At 37.8% G+C, this 17,936-nt stretch overlaps 1 protein-coding gene across 2 annotated transcripts in view; it reads right to left on the bottom strand.

Moving 5' to 3' along the window:
• Window positions 1-8,606: 8,606 nt before the first annotated feature.
• The window catches only part of COL25A1 (collagen type XXV alpha 1 chain), a 374,446-nt gene continuing 365,116 nt past the window's right edge, over window positions 8,607-17,936 (bottom strand). Inside the window, exons 39-41 of one of the 2 annotated variants that reach the window (XM_042469542.1) lie at window positions 15,419-15,496; window positions 11,511-11,549; window positions 8,607-11,118 (exon numbers count right to left, since the gene is read on the bottom strand). In XM_042469542.1, the coding sequence (XP_042325476.1) occupies window positions 11,116-11,118; window positions 11,511-11,549; window positions 15,419-15,496 (120 nt within the window). In that variant the 3' untranslated portion in view covers window positions 8,607-11,115. Of the gene's footprint in view, window positions 11,119-11,510; window positions 11,550-15,418; window positions 15,497-16,043; window positions 16,131-17,936 lie in introns of both variants that reach the window. The other variant, XM_042469543.1, reaches the window with a different exon arrangement.

Here is a 17,936-nt window from a genome sequence, read left to right as displayed (position 1 = left end):
TATTTGGAATGAATTTCTGATTTTCATCAGGGTGAAAACAGAGAGAGGATGTCATTTCAATAGTTCATTTTAAACCTTTCTACCATGTGATGGGGCTCAGCTCTAATCTATAGATGAGAATCTCACCTGGAATACAGCATCCAGTTCTGGACACAGCAATTCAAAAAGGATGTCAGCAAGCGGGAGTATGTCCAGAGGAGGCCAACCAAAATGGTGAAAGGTCTGGAAACTAAGCCCTATGAAGAGCAACTTTGGGAGCTGGGGATGTTTAGGCTGGAGAAGAGAAGGTTAAGAGGTGATATGATTGCTGTTTGAAGGGATGTCCTGTTGAGGAGGTTGTTTTCTGCTGCTCCAGAGACAAGGACATGGAGCAATGGATGCAAACTACATGAAAAGTGATGCCACCTCAACATTAGGAGGAACTTCCTGACAGTCAGAGCTGTTTGACAGTAGAAAGCACTCTTTTGGAAGGTGGTGGAGTCTCCTTTTTTGGAGGTTTCTAAACAGAGGCTGGATGGCCTTCTCTCAGGGGTGCTTTGGTACTGTGTTCCTGCATGGTAGGGGTTACGACTGGATGGCCCTTGTGGTCTCTTCCAACTCTATGATTCTATGAGATGGGAGATGCCTCACATAGCTCTGCCCAGATGGAAGTATGATACATCTCTCCATCCACAGGATTCACTCTCCTCCTGTAGCCGCAACTCCACAGTCATTGAGTGGCAAGTGCTGGTGGTGGGGATTGAATAAATATTTCACTGTATAGCTAAAACCACAATGACAAGACCATTTATCCTCTGGGATTTAGGAAGACACCCCCTGCCCCCCCCCCACCGGAGATCCTGGCTGATGCTTTTATTGTCCTGTATTTGGCTATTTGCATATTGCCAAATGCTTTTCCAGCACACACACACCTAGCCGTTAGATGGTTGTGGAGCAGGGGCCCAATTGATGAAAGTGAGTCCTGTGGGGGCTTCAGTCATTCCATGCAAGAAGTAATGAAGTTCTTTCTCCACAATAATAAAAAAACTTCAGTATGCAGATGTATCTTTCAATTATGACTGTGTATATCACTAAGAGACCTAAGGATCCCAAAGGCACCAGATCACATCTAATCTTGAGAGCTAAGCAGGGTCAGTTCTCCTTAGTACTTGGATGGAAAACCTATAAGTATCAGGTGCTGCAGTTTATTTCAGTGGAAGGAACTGGCAAAATGTCCTCTATTACTTACTTGTCTAAAAAACCCCTATGTAATTCACGGGATTGCCATAAGTCGACAGGCGACTTGAAGGCACGCACACACTTAACTAAGAAGGTGGCAGTCAGGTTGCCTGTCAAGGCTGGCATTCACCATATGGAAATGGCCTTCTTGTTTACTTAGACTTTGTCTTCATCTTGTAAGGTAATAAAAGATTTTAGTGTACAGATTGTTGCACATCCAGTTTGTCTTAAGCCAACTTTATGCAACATGACAGGGAGTGCAGGGATAAGGACAGAGAAGCCTGCTGTGCATTAATGCCTGTTTTATGCAAAGTTCTGCTCCTCCCAGGTAAGCAATTCTTCCAGTCTGACCATTTTTACCTTTTCCCAGCCCTTGGTGAGATTCACCCTTGTTTCAGGTTGGAAAAGGCCTTTTTTCCTTTTTTAGAAACAGGAAGTGACCAGGCAATAATTTCTGGTTTCTTAAAATGGTTGTTTGTATCAAGAATCAGGCCCAGGCTTATCATAAATGTCTGACGCTTCTGAAGGTAAGTTTTCCCCTTTGAGAGATGAAATTCTTGCCAGCATTTCATATCATGCAACATTTCACAGATGAAAACTGGGATGTGTGGCCAAACAACATGAGTGTGGTTAAGATAGCAAATGTTATTAAGCAGGAAGAACAGACAAGCAGTAACTTGCCTAGTTATTGAGATCTTCTTCTCATCCTTGTACCTTCAGATGTAATAGCAGGCAGCCTTTGATAGGTCTTTCTCAATTACAGCACCCTAGCTTTGGGAGACACTTCTTAGGAAGACTTGTTTAGGGTCTTTCCCCTCCCACCCAAATGACAACACCAGGCACAAGAGTTGGTGAAATAAAGGCACAAATTTATTAACCTCAGGAATGTGCAACAGAGGAGCCAATGGAACATAAGGGCACAAATTTCTATGTGGCAAAATGGTTAAGATGGGTCTTCCAAATGGAGACTTCTGAGCTCAAAACCCCGAGGTTCATCCTAGCCTGATCCCATGAAGGAATCAGTGTCCCAAAGGATTCCCCAGGATGGCACTTGTTGGAACTCTTTCCTGAAGAAGTCATCCTGGGACAAGAATCCACCGCAAGTCTCCTAAACTGGTCATCAATGACTGTGAAATGGGGGGAATTCTTTGAAACCATCAAAAACCATCAGAGACAACCAATGGGAACTAGGTGCCCCCACCCCACCAGTTGTGGCATATAAGCAATACTCAACCAGTTAGCCAAATAATAAACTGTAGCCTGTGTCTAACATTATGTAGCAGAGAACAAGTGAAAAAATGGTGTCAACATCCAAATAAGGCACAGCCAAAAAAACAAAACAAAACAAAACAAAAAATCCTATTTAGCCCCAATAGCCCCAACTAGAAATTTATATGCTGCCTAAAGGTGGGGAACAGAAACAGCGAAGAGGTCTGAGTTAGGGCTGTGCTGCCTTAAATAGACTAGCATGCCCAGCCTGATGCCAGCATCATAGTAAACCCTGATGTGGCATCTCGGAAGGTCAAAAACACTCCAGTCTTAAGGTCAGGGGAGTGTGCTTCTGGTGCTAAGTGGATAGCTCTTTATTTGTTCAGGTTGTTTAGCTTCTGAACATTCATGAAATAATTTTAATTGCACTAAATTATTTTTTTCTGCTCTTCTTGGTTTTCTTATATCTTTAGGTGACTGGCTGCAGTTGTAGTCGTGTTTTAGCATCATCGGAGGTAGCCACTTTGAGGCATGAAGTGACTTGTCTAAAGCAGGGGTGGGCAACTGTTGAAGACTAGGGGGAAACTTTAATTCTCCAGGGCCACATCCTCTATTGTACCTACTCCTCTTAAACAAATAATTTTGTACCCCCAAATGCCTCCCAGTAGGGAATGTGGGGGCATGTTTTGTGGCCTTTCTCAGTCCCAGAGGCCTTGTTTGGGTATTCTGAGGCAAAAACATTTTTTAATAATTGAAATTTTTTTTTGAGCCCAGGGGGTAGGAACCAGTGGGGATCCAGAACTGATGGAAATGCCCTCCTTACCTCCTAGAAATATATTTTGGGCACCATGAAGCATTTTTTTTACCCCCGAGGAGCTCTGGTGGACCTAAAAAATGGCCCTTGAGGGCACATGCTGCCAATGGACTGCACATTGTCAATCCATGGTCTAAAGGATGGGTTACAAGGCTTCAAAACTTATACATTTTGCAATTAAAACTGCAAAACATATTAACTGCTTTCATAACACATAAGTTATAACAGTAGATTGAATTTATAGTTCCTATGCTTTTTGGTGAAGAAGTTCTATCTCATCTCTTAAAGTGGAGTACTTTTTTTAATTCTAGAAAACAATGTGGCTTTATAAAATTACATATTCTAGAGAGAAAAGGCAAGCACTACCTAATGTAGTCCTGAAAGACTGGGAAGAAGAATAATGTTTAAGGCAACAGCATCTTCACATTGATAGCTTTTAACAGTGTGTCACTTGGAAAGACACTATTCAGAGTAACCAAACTGTGTAAAATGTAACAAATCTAGATGAGATGGTAATATTTACAATTTGGGAACATCAAAGAGAAAGTTTTATAGCAATACACACCAGTCTGAATGGTAAGATTAAGAGTTTAATAATTACACACTTTTTACATTATGAAAATAAGTCATAAATAGTGTAAAAATAATTCTGAAGATCAACTTCTCACAAGCAAGGAACAAAAGAAACAAATACAAAGTTCAAATAACTGGGAAAATAGAAGAAGAAAAGAACAGAAGAAACCAAGAGATTTTTTTTAAAATGAAGAGAAGTAACAATTCATACTGTTTGATGATGCTCAGTCTTGAATCAAGTCTGAACAAGAGGCCACAATAAAGTAGAGATGTATAACAAATCAGAAACAGTAATTTAAATCTTGAAATTATTTACACAATCATTTTTACAGTGATATGACACTCAGAATGAGTCATGACCTATGTAATGTATCCCACAAATAGTGGCAATTCTTCCCAAATTGCAGACTGTCTTTTCCTCTTACCAGAAATCACTATGAAGTACGAAAATAACCGCACATACAATTTTAAAAAGTAAAAAAATGCAAATAAAAATATAATATTTTCCAAAAGAATAGAATAGATACATACACCTTTAAAAAAAGTTACAAAGTTGCATGATACTATATTTTCCAAACATGTACAATGGCATAAAATCCTCAATGAACAGACAAAATCCATTAGGAAGTTGTCCTGTGCAAGCCACACTGAACAATATGAAAATTATACAACATTTTTGTTAATATTCTATCTCCCATTCATTTCATTAGGTTTTGCACAGGAGAGGCTGAATAAGGGATTCTGGCCAACTTCAGCAATAAAGTCTTCCCCAGCCATATACTTTCAAACACTGCAGATCAGCAATGTGTGACTGAGGAAATTCCAATTTGTTTTCAACTAAATGTAAACACTGAAGATCCCAGGTTGTATAACCTCTTTTGTTCTCCAGAGAAAGACAGTTCTCTTTCTGAGCAGCATAATGCACAGGATCTGCCTCAAACACCAATTTTAAAAAATGCCAATGGACCCCACCCACCCACCAACCCACAAATACTGTTAGGCGCATCATATTAAGCATCCACTGTTTGGGTGATACTGGCCTGTTACAGACAGCCAAAATAAAGCTGCTTCGAGTCACTTTGGAGGTATGGTATTTCAATGATACATGCGTCCTAAGAGTCCAAAGGCCGCACCAAAGCCACGCTCCAGTCCTAAGGACTGGAGTGCAGCTTTGGTGAAGTTTCCAGACTCTTAGGACTCATGCATCATTGAAATACCACACCTCCAAAGTGACTTGAAGCAGCTTTATTTTGGCTGTCTGTAACAGGCCACTGTTACATCCAGACAGCAAAAGTGTGAAATCAAGATGACAGGCATTTGTTTATAAAATCTACCCAAAGTACTGGATTATAAAATCTACCCAAAGTACTGGATGATGATTTAGACCTATACTGAAATACCATACAAAAATAAATAAAGAGAAAGAAAAATGATAGTGTTGTTTCTGCTGTAAACTGTAGATCTCATTGACCATAGCTAATGAAAAGTATGCTGACTTTTAATACTTTTTTAAAAAGTCACTTTTGGTTTGCAAATGGAGCAGCTTTTGTTAAGCAAGACACAAAAAAGATATGATGTATAGCTATAACTGTATGGCAGTCACATAATGGAAGCTAGAAAGCTTGTAAAGAAGACATATGCTATCTACTGATCCTCTTGTGATTGTGACCATTAATGCATTTTTATGCTAAAAATAATTACACACAATTCCAGTATACAAAACAAATCCAGTAACACATTATCATAATTAACAATGCCCTGTTATAAACCAGAGTTTCATCCAGTGATTCCAAATGGTGAATCAGGATCTACAAGTACATTACTGGATTGTTGCTGGCTTAGATTTTCAACCACCTTACCATTTGGAGTTTTTTTTTTATTGCACCAAAACAATCAAATTAAAAACAGCCAAAATCTCCAGAAACAACTGCAATAATGGCATTATAAAGCCTAACAGATATCTTTCTTGTACTGTGGAAAGCTAAAATCCTTTCAGTACTATACATTACACTGACTTTGGGGGACAACATATTCCAGGTCTTTCAGCATGTGTAGTTGTTGTATAGGCAAACATGAAGGGTTTCTTTCAATTTTTCATAAGAAAAATAATGTGAAATTGAGGAAAAATATGGATGCTTTGATGCACACATGGAGCTGTTGAGTAAGGTCACAAATTCAATGGAAGAGTAAGTTATCATTACACTCAGCTTGTACAAATATCAGCAGGATAGGGAAAAAGACAAGAACCCAAGCCACATAAATTTGAGCCTTTGGATTAGGGTGACTGTAATTTCTAACAGATACTTCAGAGAAGACTCCATTACCTAACCGCTCTAATCTTTGTAATGGCTTTCATTATGTCTAAAATTACACATTAGAAATGTTTAGTTACTGATGATCTAAGAATTGTGGGTTTTACCTATCCTTTACAATTATCTGTCTTTGAAACACTTTGAAAGATGCTGCTCTCCTGTTTATGGAGATAAAAGAAAAGTTTACGGCATTTAAAGAAAGGTTAATCTGAAACATGTAGTTTTCAGGCATTCTGTTTCTTTGTTAAGTAAAAGAGATCCGTGAAATCCAGCACCAAATAAACAGCAGGGGGGAAACAGTCAAAGAAAAATAATAAGCACACACACACACGCACACACAAAGAAGCTGTGAATGTAAAACCTCATTAAGCTTATGGCTTTTTTCTTTTTGCAATGCTTGATATAAAAAAATAGATCACTTGATGAAATCTACAAATGTAAAAAGAGAATCATAGAAAGAATGTTCCTAAAACTGCAATTGCTAAGCATAAATCAGCAAGACTGCAAAAAAACCTTTGTAGGAGGACTTTTTTTTTGTAGCACCAAAATAATTCTTAGACAACAACACAAAGGCACTGCAAGTTTTCAGAAAGTCACTGTATATTTAGACGAGCACATTTGGACCATATTGGCCAATATGGATACTCTGACAGTGTAATCCCATTGTTGCATCTGAACATTCTGAGGTTTCCAAAGCTTTTCTGAGGCTGCAGCACCATTTGCCACTTTTCATCCTTTTAAAAACCATTTCCTTTCCCATGGTTCACAAGTCTAAATCTTCCTTCATATAGCAGGAAATGTCCAGGCCTCCCCTACTCCCTCTATATCATGCCCTCAATGGCAAAAACAAGGATCTTTCAGCCTGGAAAGTTGCAGGAGATCTAATAATGAATATCTTTTTTCAAGACTTTTCAGGAACAGGTTGCTTTTTGGAAATAGGAAAATAAATAATTATTTTTTAAAATTACAGTTCTGCCCCAACATTGAAGGGGGGCTTCTGATCTCTTATATGGTTCCTCAGTTGTTGTTCTTTGGACCACAAGATAACCTTATCTGATACTTTAATGAATCAGGCACCATTTTGATATGCCCTTATCTGATCTTATTCAGAATCTAAAGGTTATAAATGACAGTGCACGTCTACCAAGATAGTGCTGTCCTAATAGAACTAATGCCTCCCATGAAACAAAAGCATTTCAATTAACTATAATGAGTCAAAATTAACAAACTGTATTAGGCAGATGTATCAAACTAATGGGAAAATGATTCAAAAGCAGAAAACAAACCAACTAATTCCAGGTATATATCCCCAATATAGCTAGCAACATTCTTGCACTAATTGTAGTTGAGGACCACCACAGTAATGCAGATTGCTGTCAACCATCTGGAGTCACCAAAAGTCTGAGTTGACTTGAAGGAACATAACAACAACAACAACAACAACAAATCCTTGTCTCTACAGGCTCACAGACTCAGATCTTCTTTTATATTATTTTTACCTGTCCATGCTCAAGGAGGATCAGGATATGTCCTGCACAAGATGAAACATCTTGCAGTAGTAGAGACTGAGTAATCCAATCAATTAATCAATCACACCTTAAACAAGCTTAATTTTATTTTAAAATTAGTACTTGATACCCTACAGTTTGTTCAGTGAAGGCTGGACCAGAAATATTATCCTTCTCCATGCAAGGGCATATCCTTCACGTGCTAAGAGTTCCTCAAAGAACTCTACAGAGGTTGGTTCTCTGTCCTCAGCTTGCAAGCCACATGGTGGCAGGTCACTACAAGAAATGCTAAGCTTATGTGCAGCTGTCCCCAACATTCCTTCAAGTCTGCTTCTTCAGGTCATGTGAACAGAGCTAGTGAAAATCTCAGAAACATCACGTTTTTGGACTACAGGTCTCAGAATCTCCTCCAACCAGGATGGCTTGTTGTAGTCAAATAACTGTCCAAATCCTGAGCTAATGTAACTTGACTGCAGAAGCACAGAAATGAACAAGGATATTAGCACTCACAGACTCTCCATTCTTGATGTACTGCCTGTGTATGTACTTGTGGATATTTACTGGGATACAGAGGACCAACAGCGCTCTCTTACTTCTATACAGAACTGACTATAAGTAGCAGGTGCACTTAGATCAGGAAGGCTTGTGTCCTGGGTGTTTTAAAATGCAAACAGTTATAAATGGACCACTTATGTTTTAATGTTCTACAACACAAAACTCCTATGAAAATTTATGCTTGGAATGTTTCACCTGCTGTACAAGCTCCTTGCTTACAGAATGAGGTTTAACAACGGACTAGATCTAAAAATAAGCATTAAGTGTATACTAGGATGTAATAAGAAATATCTCAAATTATAAAGAAATGATTCAAATATTAATATATTGGAAGACTATGAGTGATATTCAGAGGTTCTCATCTGCTAAGACATCACTGACAAAATGGGTTTTCTATTTAGGGTTCAGCCACCTACATGACCTTAAAATATATTATGAAAGAGTCTGAGAAATCTCTTCCTGGGGTGGAAAGGAAGAGGAGATCCCTTGTACAACTGTGAGATGATGCCCTATGTCTTGTTTGCAAGTTTGATTTCTATTAAAAGATGTTTATAAGTAAATGCACGCATCATCTGATTGATTTCATTTCTCTTAATTATGAACATTTATATCCTGCCTTTCCATGCACATAGGGTAGCTAACAGTAAAAACAAAGTCATAAGCGCAAAGAAAGTATTTAGCAAATGTAAGCATCTCTTTCTCTCATTTCCCTTAGCATCTTATCCTCCCCCTCCTCCCACTTTTGCTCAGAGGACATCACTGAAACTTTGGTAAATATTTGTTAGAAATTTTAATATGAAAAGCTTAGCTGTTAAACCTGTTGATAAGAAAGAAAAAAATCCCCAGAGCTATTTTTCCTCAAAAGAAAAAAAAAGGAAGGAAAAAGTGGCATTTCCTTTAAATGGCCGTTGCACTCAAAAAATTAAATATGAATTGTAAAAAAGAAGCAAGGTTTTAAATCTCATGTTGATTCATGGCTATAAGGCAATAGTAAGCTAATATTTGGTAATGCCATCATTATAACTTCTCTCAAAATGATGCGCAGGTGACAATGGAAACAACTGATGCTTATTTCCAGAAATATGATTGCATAATGAAGACACCCTTCTGTCAGCATTTTTACTTGTGTATCAATTTTTTGGTCAGACTTTTTAAAAAAATTATGAAAATAATTGAAAACAACATTTGAAACAAGTAGTATAGTATGCAACATAAATTATGATTAATGTCCATTTTGAATAAAAGGCTAAACATGAAAAGATTGAGCAAATGTGTTCAAAATTAAGGAATGAGCATTTTTTTAAAGTAAAATGCCATATAACCCTAAGTGTATCGACTCAGTAGTTAGACTCAGTGAATTCAATGGGTCCATTCCCTTGTAAATATTGTTAGAAATGCAGATGAAAACAGTGATATATTCGAGCTAAAACCTTGCAGTGAACTGTGCCTGCCATGCAATATCAATTCTTTCCTATTTCAATCCTTTTCTGTATCAATTCTATTTCACATTCTCTGGACTATGGAACCCCAAAATAGGTCTGCTGCAGAAGGAAAAAAGGCTTGTTAATAAATGAACAAGTAAAAAAAATAAAATAAACGCCTTGCTTTATAACAGTAAAGATTCAACAGATGTCCAAAAACATAATATGGAAAGGAGGTGAACACAAAGGTGCTCTTCAGAACTTGAGTGACTGTAAGCATGAATGCATCAGAGGTTAGCAAACTGAAGTATTAAACACATAAAATTAAATATATTTTCCAGTATCCTACAAGTAGTGTCACTTCATCAGGAACTTCTAAAATCCAATGGCAAGCCACATAAAGTCATCTTTGTTCCATCATTTTTGAGGAAGGCATTTTATGGTATCTTGCGTCAAGAATTCTTCCCCCGCAGAATAATCTCAAAATACAATATGTGAAACACATATTGCACTAATCCTTGAAGAAGACCATTGTCCTCCAGTTAATACTGAGACCCATCATCAAATGATCCATTTGACATCTCTCTGAAACTTTGTCATCCTACTCACAAAGCTAGATCTTCGTGCTTCTTTCTTTCTCAAATGATCAGCTGGGCCTGGCGTTGAAATCCATCCAATATGGTTATCTTGTGACTGTGAGCAGTGCAAGCAAATGGAGGCTGATGAACAGGTATCACCTTTTCTGACAAAGGTGGTTTCATAACCCAGAAGACCAAGAGCCATCCACCAACAGAAGGAACTGCAATTCCTCCCAAATTCAAGACCATTGTCTCAAACTCCTTGTTTTATCATTTTTTTGCAATAAGCCATGGTGTAACTCCCTTGAGATGATAAAAAGAACAGTTCAGAGGTCTGAATTCAATCTCACAGCCAGCAACCATTGAGCATATGAGACGATCACACAGCAAGCTATTTTGGCACACAAATCATGCTTTTGATTTTAGTGAGCACACGCAAATGGGGGCTGGGCAGGGATGATTCAGTAACAGAGTTTTATCAAGCGAATATGGAAACAAAATCACTATATTCCATCTGCAGTTATGTACAGTATATTTCATAGCACTGAGCTCATATTTGGTCACAATTTCATGTAAACTAATTTATGGCACTTGCTGTCCATGCAGATTCACAAGCCAAAACGAAACGAAAAAGCAAAAATGAAAAACTGCAGAAAGCAACTCAAGTATCTATGAATGGTCACTCTATAGATATGGACTCTGTAGAGAAACTAATACTTGATTTTTCAAGTTTGTCACACAGTTTATGTTTGCCAGATTGAAGATGTTTGTGAAGCATAGATGCACACATGGACTACTGCAAACAAGTAGAAGCAGCTATGTGTAAACATATTTTCAGACTTGTAAAATCAATAATTCCATTTTCAACTATAAATACAAGAGGTGGAGCGTTATATACACAACTTCATGCTTGCAAAGTTAGACTCATCACTGCAGAGAGACAAAAACAAAGATTTTTGCAAGGTTAGTACGGTAGTACTGGAATGTCTGCTTCAACTGTATACATATTGGGGTTGGATAAGAGGCAAATGAAGTCACCTTAGAGAAAAGGATGTTTTCAGTTCCCATCAACAAAAGGAGGGAGACAGATTTCACTAATTCTCTCTGTAGCCTTCATACCCCTGAAAATCTGTAGGGTCAAGAACCCCACCCTCTTGAAAGGCTTGAAAGACTGAAGTGTGAAGGGGGAACATTTCTAAACTTTTCTTATGATTTGGTTGTTACCTTCAATTGGCTGCTCACATTTTACCTACTGACACTTGATAGTATGTGATATATAGGGATTAGAAAGTGGCAAGAAAATAATATTTTCAGTATCTCACCTTTTGCCAACAGCCAGGCATTGGTAACCCATCTGGCCCCTGTTTGAAGAACAAAGTTCCAAAATTTGTTACTGAGCTTGACAATGTATTTCACCAAAATTCCACAACACTGCATGTCACCCAAATTACAACTCTGACTTAGAAAGATGAATAAAATTTAAACATTCAGTAAAAAAGAAGGGGTGGGATGCATGATGATATTCTTAATTTATCTATATATGGTGTTCCTCAGGATTTTCTGAAGATTAGCTATCACCACCAATAGTTTGTGTAAAATCACAGAAACAACTTAATGTAACAACAAATGCCTTATTTCATGCAAATATATTTATGATTTGCTTTCTACATTTATCCATACATAATAGTGGAATGGAATAACAATTAAGGCCCCAATCCAGCAGTAGGCATGCTATAGGTTGCCTTTACTAATTTACTGTCCAAAATCAACTACAGAGTTGAGCTGGACTAATTAGTCCACTTGGGCAGAACTAGGTAGGCATGAAAAGTGAAAAAATATTCAAAACAACTCTTGCCATAGTGAGAATGTATCATTTTTATCTGGAATTCACTGGAATTACTCTTTCAGGAACAAGCTAGCTACTCTCAAGCTAGTTATACTTACATAGCTATAAACTAGCTTCACACAAATTATGGTGGCAATTCTTTTAAAAGTAAAGCTGTCCAAAAGAAAACTAAGCAATGTAAAGTGCACTGAAATAGTGACAAGGCCATTCTTATTGACCAGGATCTAATGGGATGCTTTCATTAGCAGAACCAGCAAGAAAGTTTATGTCGTCTTCTATAAGCCTCTTGGCACCCCCTAAACTGGCTCCACAGCAAGAGAAATCCTCTTGAAATGTTTTTCAGATGGTGTGGAGCAGCAGAGAAATGGAAGTGGGAGCCTGTTGTGCTAGCAGGTGCTATGCTGAATGCAGGCCATAATTTCTGTTTGGAGAAATTTCTAAATGAACAAGTGTACTGTTTTTCAGATTGCAAATGGTTGCCTTAACCTAGATTCAAATAGCTCCATGTCATACTCCAATATTTTACAGATGAAAACTGGGGCACGTGTATTCAAACAACCTCAGAGTGTGGTCAAGATATCAAAAGTTGTTAATGAGAAAGAGCACACAAGTTAGGAGATGCTGCAGCCTTTTGGTTTTGCTTGAGTCTGTTGGGATGGACAAGATCCAGCACCTTGTTTCTTTCTCTCCTGCTGAGTTAATTTAGTGCAAACTACTGTGAGCTATATTCAGAGAAAAGCAATGGCAAGCTTTTGTACAGTATATTTCATAGCACTGAGCTCAGTATTTCTTGCTTAGGAAAACCCTCTACAATTCATGGGATTACTAGAAATCTAATGTGACTTGAAGGTACATACTTTGCTTTGCTTATTTATCATTTCATTTTACCCAGACTAGGCACTGGCACTGGCAGTGCATGGGACCAATTCTGGAATGCTAAAAGAGATCCTTTACATTATTGGTTTGTAAATGATGGTGGAAATCTGACTCTCCATACTTATAAAGATGATGACAGCAGTTCAGAATATTTACTTCATGCTGTTAGTCCAAGCTGAGGTAGACCCATCAATTCTACGGCGTTTACATAAATGCTGACTTCCCATTCGGCAATTGATTGACTCAGCCTACTCTAGACAAGCTTAGCAATTGAACTAAGGATCTTGTTTTATATGTGTGTTTTTATAGGAACATTTTCCTTTATTCCAGATAGAAATGATACATCAAAGACAAATGCTTTTAAGAATTTATGAAGGCATGCTTTGCTTACTCACAGACAAATACATGAACTATAGGTTATCATTAATCAGTTGCAAACAAAATATAGGCTGGACTTTGTATTCAGATAAAGACTATCTTGACAATTTAGATTAGAAACACTGTGCTTGAAAGAAAACCTATTTAACTTTAATATTCAGCTTTAAAAAAACATGCTTAAATTACAAACAGTATCAGAACATGCAGATCAAATCTAACTGCTAACCATAAAAAAGTCTTTAGCATTTTATAAAAAGTGTAGATAATGTCAAAGTTTGTTTTGAAAAAAAATATTTTGACAATATTAAAATAAAAATAAAAGTGTTGCCAGATTGGTACAAGGGAGAGGGATGGACAAGTAGAATTTTAGTATAGGTAGGATCTTGAACTCATGCTAACAAAGAGTTGGGATAACTGTTGTGTATATTGTGGGAAATTAAGTTTCAAAGGAAAGACTTGTTACACTGAAAACAGTTAAGAAACAAGACAGCGAGGGCATTGGGCTGCAGGCCATTAACTCCTTATAAAGGTCTGATAACTGTTTTCAAATACTGTACGCATAGCATTCCAGTCTGTAGTTCGTGAAGAGTAAATATAAGCACATAATCTTTAATTAGTGTCTTGTCTATGCATTCTGGATGTCTATATTATTTGAGGGGAAAAAATACTTATACCCTGATCCTAACTTTGAATCCAGATTTCTTCGTACTTAGGGTAAATCTACTGAAATCCAAGGGATTTATTTTGCCTCACAATGAAGTCTAATTGAATTCAATGGGCCTACTGTAAGAACAGAGCCAGTGTGATGTAGTGGTTTGAGTGTTGGACTACCACTCTGGAGACTAGGGTTCGATTCCCCACTCAACCATAAAAACCCATTGGGTAACCTTGGCCAAGTCACACTCTCTCAGCCTCAAATGATGGCCATAGCAACCCCCTTCTGAAGAAACATGCCAAGGAAACCTGACTATAGGTTCACCTTAGGGTTGCCATAAGTAAAAAATGGCTTGGAGGCAAACATTAAGAACAATTCAGTCTGGATCCAACCCATTGGCTGAAATATAAGGCTCAATGGAACATTGTGATTGAAGTGTCTATCTTATACTTTAAAAAAATCAGTTCCTAATATCTATATCAGGGTAAAACAGAACTGTGCTTTAAATGTGTGTTTGAAGTATTCCCTTACATTAAATATACTGGAGCAACACTTAGTCATCTAATATTATATATGCATATTGAAACCCATCACCTCCTACCATGTATATTATTTCCCTATTCAATTAAACATAAGAGTAAGCATTCAGATTTTTCTTTTTCTGAACATAGGAAGGTTACTTTTGCACTACGACTCCCACGATCCTGCAGTGAGTACATTAGCTGGGGGAGTCTGGGGGTTGTAGTTGAAAAAGTAGCTTTTCTAAGCTTAGACTCTCCTGAAGTTAACGAGAAACACTTCAAGGGCCTTTATGGAGACACCAGAGCTTACTGGTTGGGATTGCCTCTAGGCATAGTTAACCACTAAGTTGGCATTCTTACAGATGTGCTTTGGATCAGAGCTGGGTTGGCTGTTGCTTTTTACTTCTCTATACACTCATATTGCTCCTGTTGTATTTTATTTTTAAAAAGAAAAACCCACTCAAACACTCTCAAGGCTCGAAAGTGTAGAACATGTTTAAGGGAAGAACTAACTGATGGGTAGGGCAAACATACTTAGGTCAGTCGGTCAGTCAAAGGATGGGTGTTTCTGCTGTGTGTCAACAGAGAGGGCAATTTTCATTCGCAATGAGTACAGCAGGACTCTTTGGACAATAGTGATGAGGATGGGGGAAAACACAAACAATTTCTGATGGGAAAATTATACTTGTTGCAGATATTGGACTCAAACCAATTCAGAAACCAGCTGTGTGCTGATGTGGGTACAAAGTGCTTAGTGTTACATTGTAGGTGTTGGTAGGATGTGAGATCTCTGGATACTGTTATGGTCACCAAAGCAGCCAGTCAGATCATGCACATGCATGTATGAGGATGTTATAATGTAAAGTCTGGCCATTGTAAACTTTACATTTGGGAACAATTGACTAGAAACATAGGAATCACATGCAGGGTTGGAAGGAAAGAGCAATACTGTACCAATTGGCAAGGGGCATCCAGCCCATCCAGGCCAGGTTGGCCTGGCTCCCCTTTTTCCCCCTTAATTCCACGGAAACCCTGTTTGTAAAGATTAACTTGCAACGTTACTATGAAAGATCTTTTCACATCGACTTTGCTGGAACAAGCAAATAATAACGGAAGACAAAAGGAACAAGCTAGCAGAAAGAGTGACCAGTGATAATGCTGGTATTTGCTTCTTAAGATATAAGATGGGAAAATTTACTGTTTGGACTACAACTCCCAGAATCCCCTTAGCAATCCACACTTTGGAAAATATGCCATCTTGTAAGAAAATGTCTATATGTCAAAAGGTCACCGTATATTCCAGATGTCACTAATGATAGATAAGTCTGCCATGACTACCTATTCCATTTCAAGAATGTCAAATGATGTATTAAAGATTGTTAGGTCAAATACCAGCAAGTATTCTATTCTTATTCCCTCCCTCCTCACTTTTTCTTTTTGACCTGGACAGCTGGTTGTTTCGGTCTGAATAAATATCAGCATCACACAAAAGCTGTAGCTTGTTCCTTTTAACATTACAATATCCTAATATATTATCTACTGTAAGAGGAGACATTTTCAATACATGAGTGAGACATACCAATGGACAAGGTGCATCTAATCCAGGGGCACCCTGTTCTCCTTTCTCCCCTTTGGGCCCCTTTTTGCCTTTCTTTCCCTTTTCCCCCTGTGGACACAATGGTTTGGATAAAAACAAAATGTTTCATTCTTTTCAGGGAAGGAAAAAAAAAAGAGAGAGACGTCTTAAAGATTTTTTTAAATGATTATTATTATTTAGCCAATGGAGGGCTGAAAGGACACTTACCATTGTGTTCTAATTTGCACGATGCATTATATGGAAAAATAAATTACAATATGATCATAAACAACAGCTAAATCAGTCTGGTTGGTCTGAGCTTCTGCAGTGATCTCATTGTTAGTGATGCTTTGAATACTGAAGGAGGGCTTGAAACTATGAGCTATTTCTCAAACATTTTTTTCCAAATAAAAATCATGCTCTTTGGCTACTTCCTGAAGACTATGGGAGTTCTCATGCATTTTGTAAGGCCCACTTCACAGATTACCAGAACTTGTAAAAGTTATTTTTGATTTTTGTGGGTTTTTTGGGCTATGTGGCCATTTTCTAGAAGAGGTTATTCCTGACGTTTGGCCTGAATCTGTGGTTGGTATCTTAAGAAAGTTTTTTTAATCATTATTATTTTGACTACAACTCCCAGACCTCTTCACCCAGCATGGCTGGGGGATTCTGGGAGCTTCAGAGCAAAAAAGTAACCGCTCCAGACTCTGCATATTATCATATGGAGAGAGGGCTGCTATACTGGCAGGCATTGATATCTGAATGTAAGTTAGCACTTTCCACAGTTACATGCTTGGGATGTGCATGAGCACATTTGTAGAACTGCATGGGACTGAGCCACAGGAAAGGGCTATTCTCCATGTTCTCCTTCTGTGATATGTGGACCAAAACTCCTGTTCGCAAGAACTTCCTCATCTCTCTTGATGGAAAAGGAATCCCATGCCTTTGTATGGCCTCCTTATACAAGGGAATGGGAAAATCTGCTATATCCAGGTATCCCACATATATCTAAGGCTGCATTCACACAACAGAAATAATCCACTTTGACACCATTTTAACGGCCATGGCTCCATCCTATGGAATCCTGTGAATTGTAGTTTTGTGAGAGATGTAGCCTTCCCTCTCAGGCAAATGACAATTCCATAATACTGAACCACAGTAGTTAAAGTGGTGTCAAACTGGATTATTTCTGCAGTGCAGATGAAACCTAAATGTGCACACATTGTTCTGGATCAGGTTTTTGTTTGGAAGATCAGACATCTTTGCTACTTGTCAGTTGGGAAGCTGTTGTCCTAAGAGTGCTGCACCTGTTTTCGGGACTGAATGTCTTAGCTACCTAGAAACTAAGAATTTGTTTAAGATGATCAAACAGATCTGAGTAGTTATGGGGATCAGAATGAAGTGGAATGAGATGAACAAGTAAGATGAATTAAATCTGTGGCAGGTGGTAATAAGATCAATTTTTTGCAACATGTCTTTACTGAAATGATTTTTTCCTAGGGACTTGATGAAACATGTTCCTTTGATTCCATTCTTTTAAAGTTCTACAAAGGAGCCATTAGTTGCCCCAAAAATCAGATTTGGATTTCTTTCCCAATCTTTCAAGAACATTCTAAAGCATCACATTTCTTGCTCTAATGGTATTCTAATTTTTTCCCAAAGGACCTTCTTTTTCTAACATAAAACTACAATAAAATGCCATCCTTCATGGATTAATATCTTTTTCAGACTGAGTTGAAACTGCAAAAATCAGCCATGAGGCTGAATAAAAAAGGGTGTTTTTTTTAAAAGTATGCATTGTGGAAATTTCAGAACTTAATGAGAGTTAATAGAACAGATCTGACTAAACAAATTCAGTGTTCAGAAAAGTAGAATTGCGATCTGAGAAAATGACTT

Source organism: Sceloporus undulatus, chromosome 5 (genome assembly GCF_019175285.1).
Source record: "Sceloporus undulatus isolate JIND9_A2432 ecotype Alabama chromosome 5, SceUnd_v1.1, whole genome shotgun sequence".
Lineage (NCBI taxonomy): Eukaryota > Metazoa > Chordata > Lepidosauria > Squamata > Phrynosomatidae > Sceloporus > Sceloporus undulatus.
Note: the sequence above shows the minus strand (reverse complement) of the source record. Positions and strands in the feature narration are given on the sequence as shown.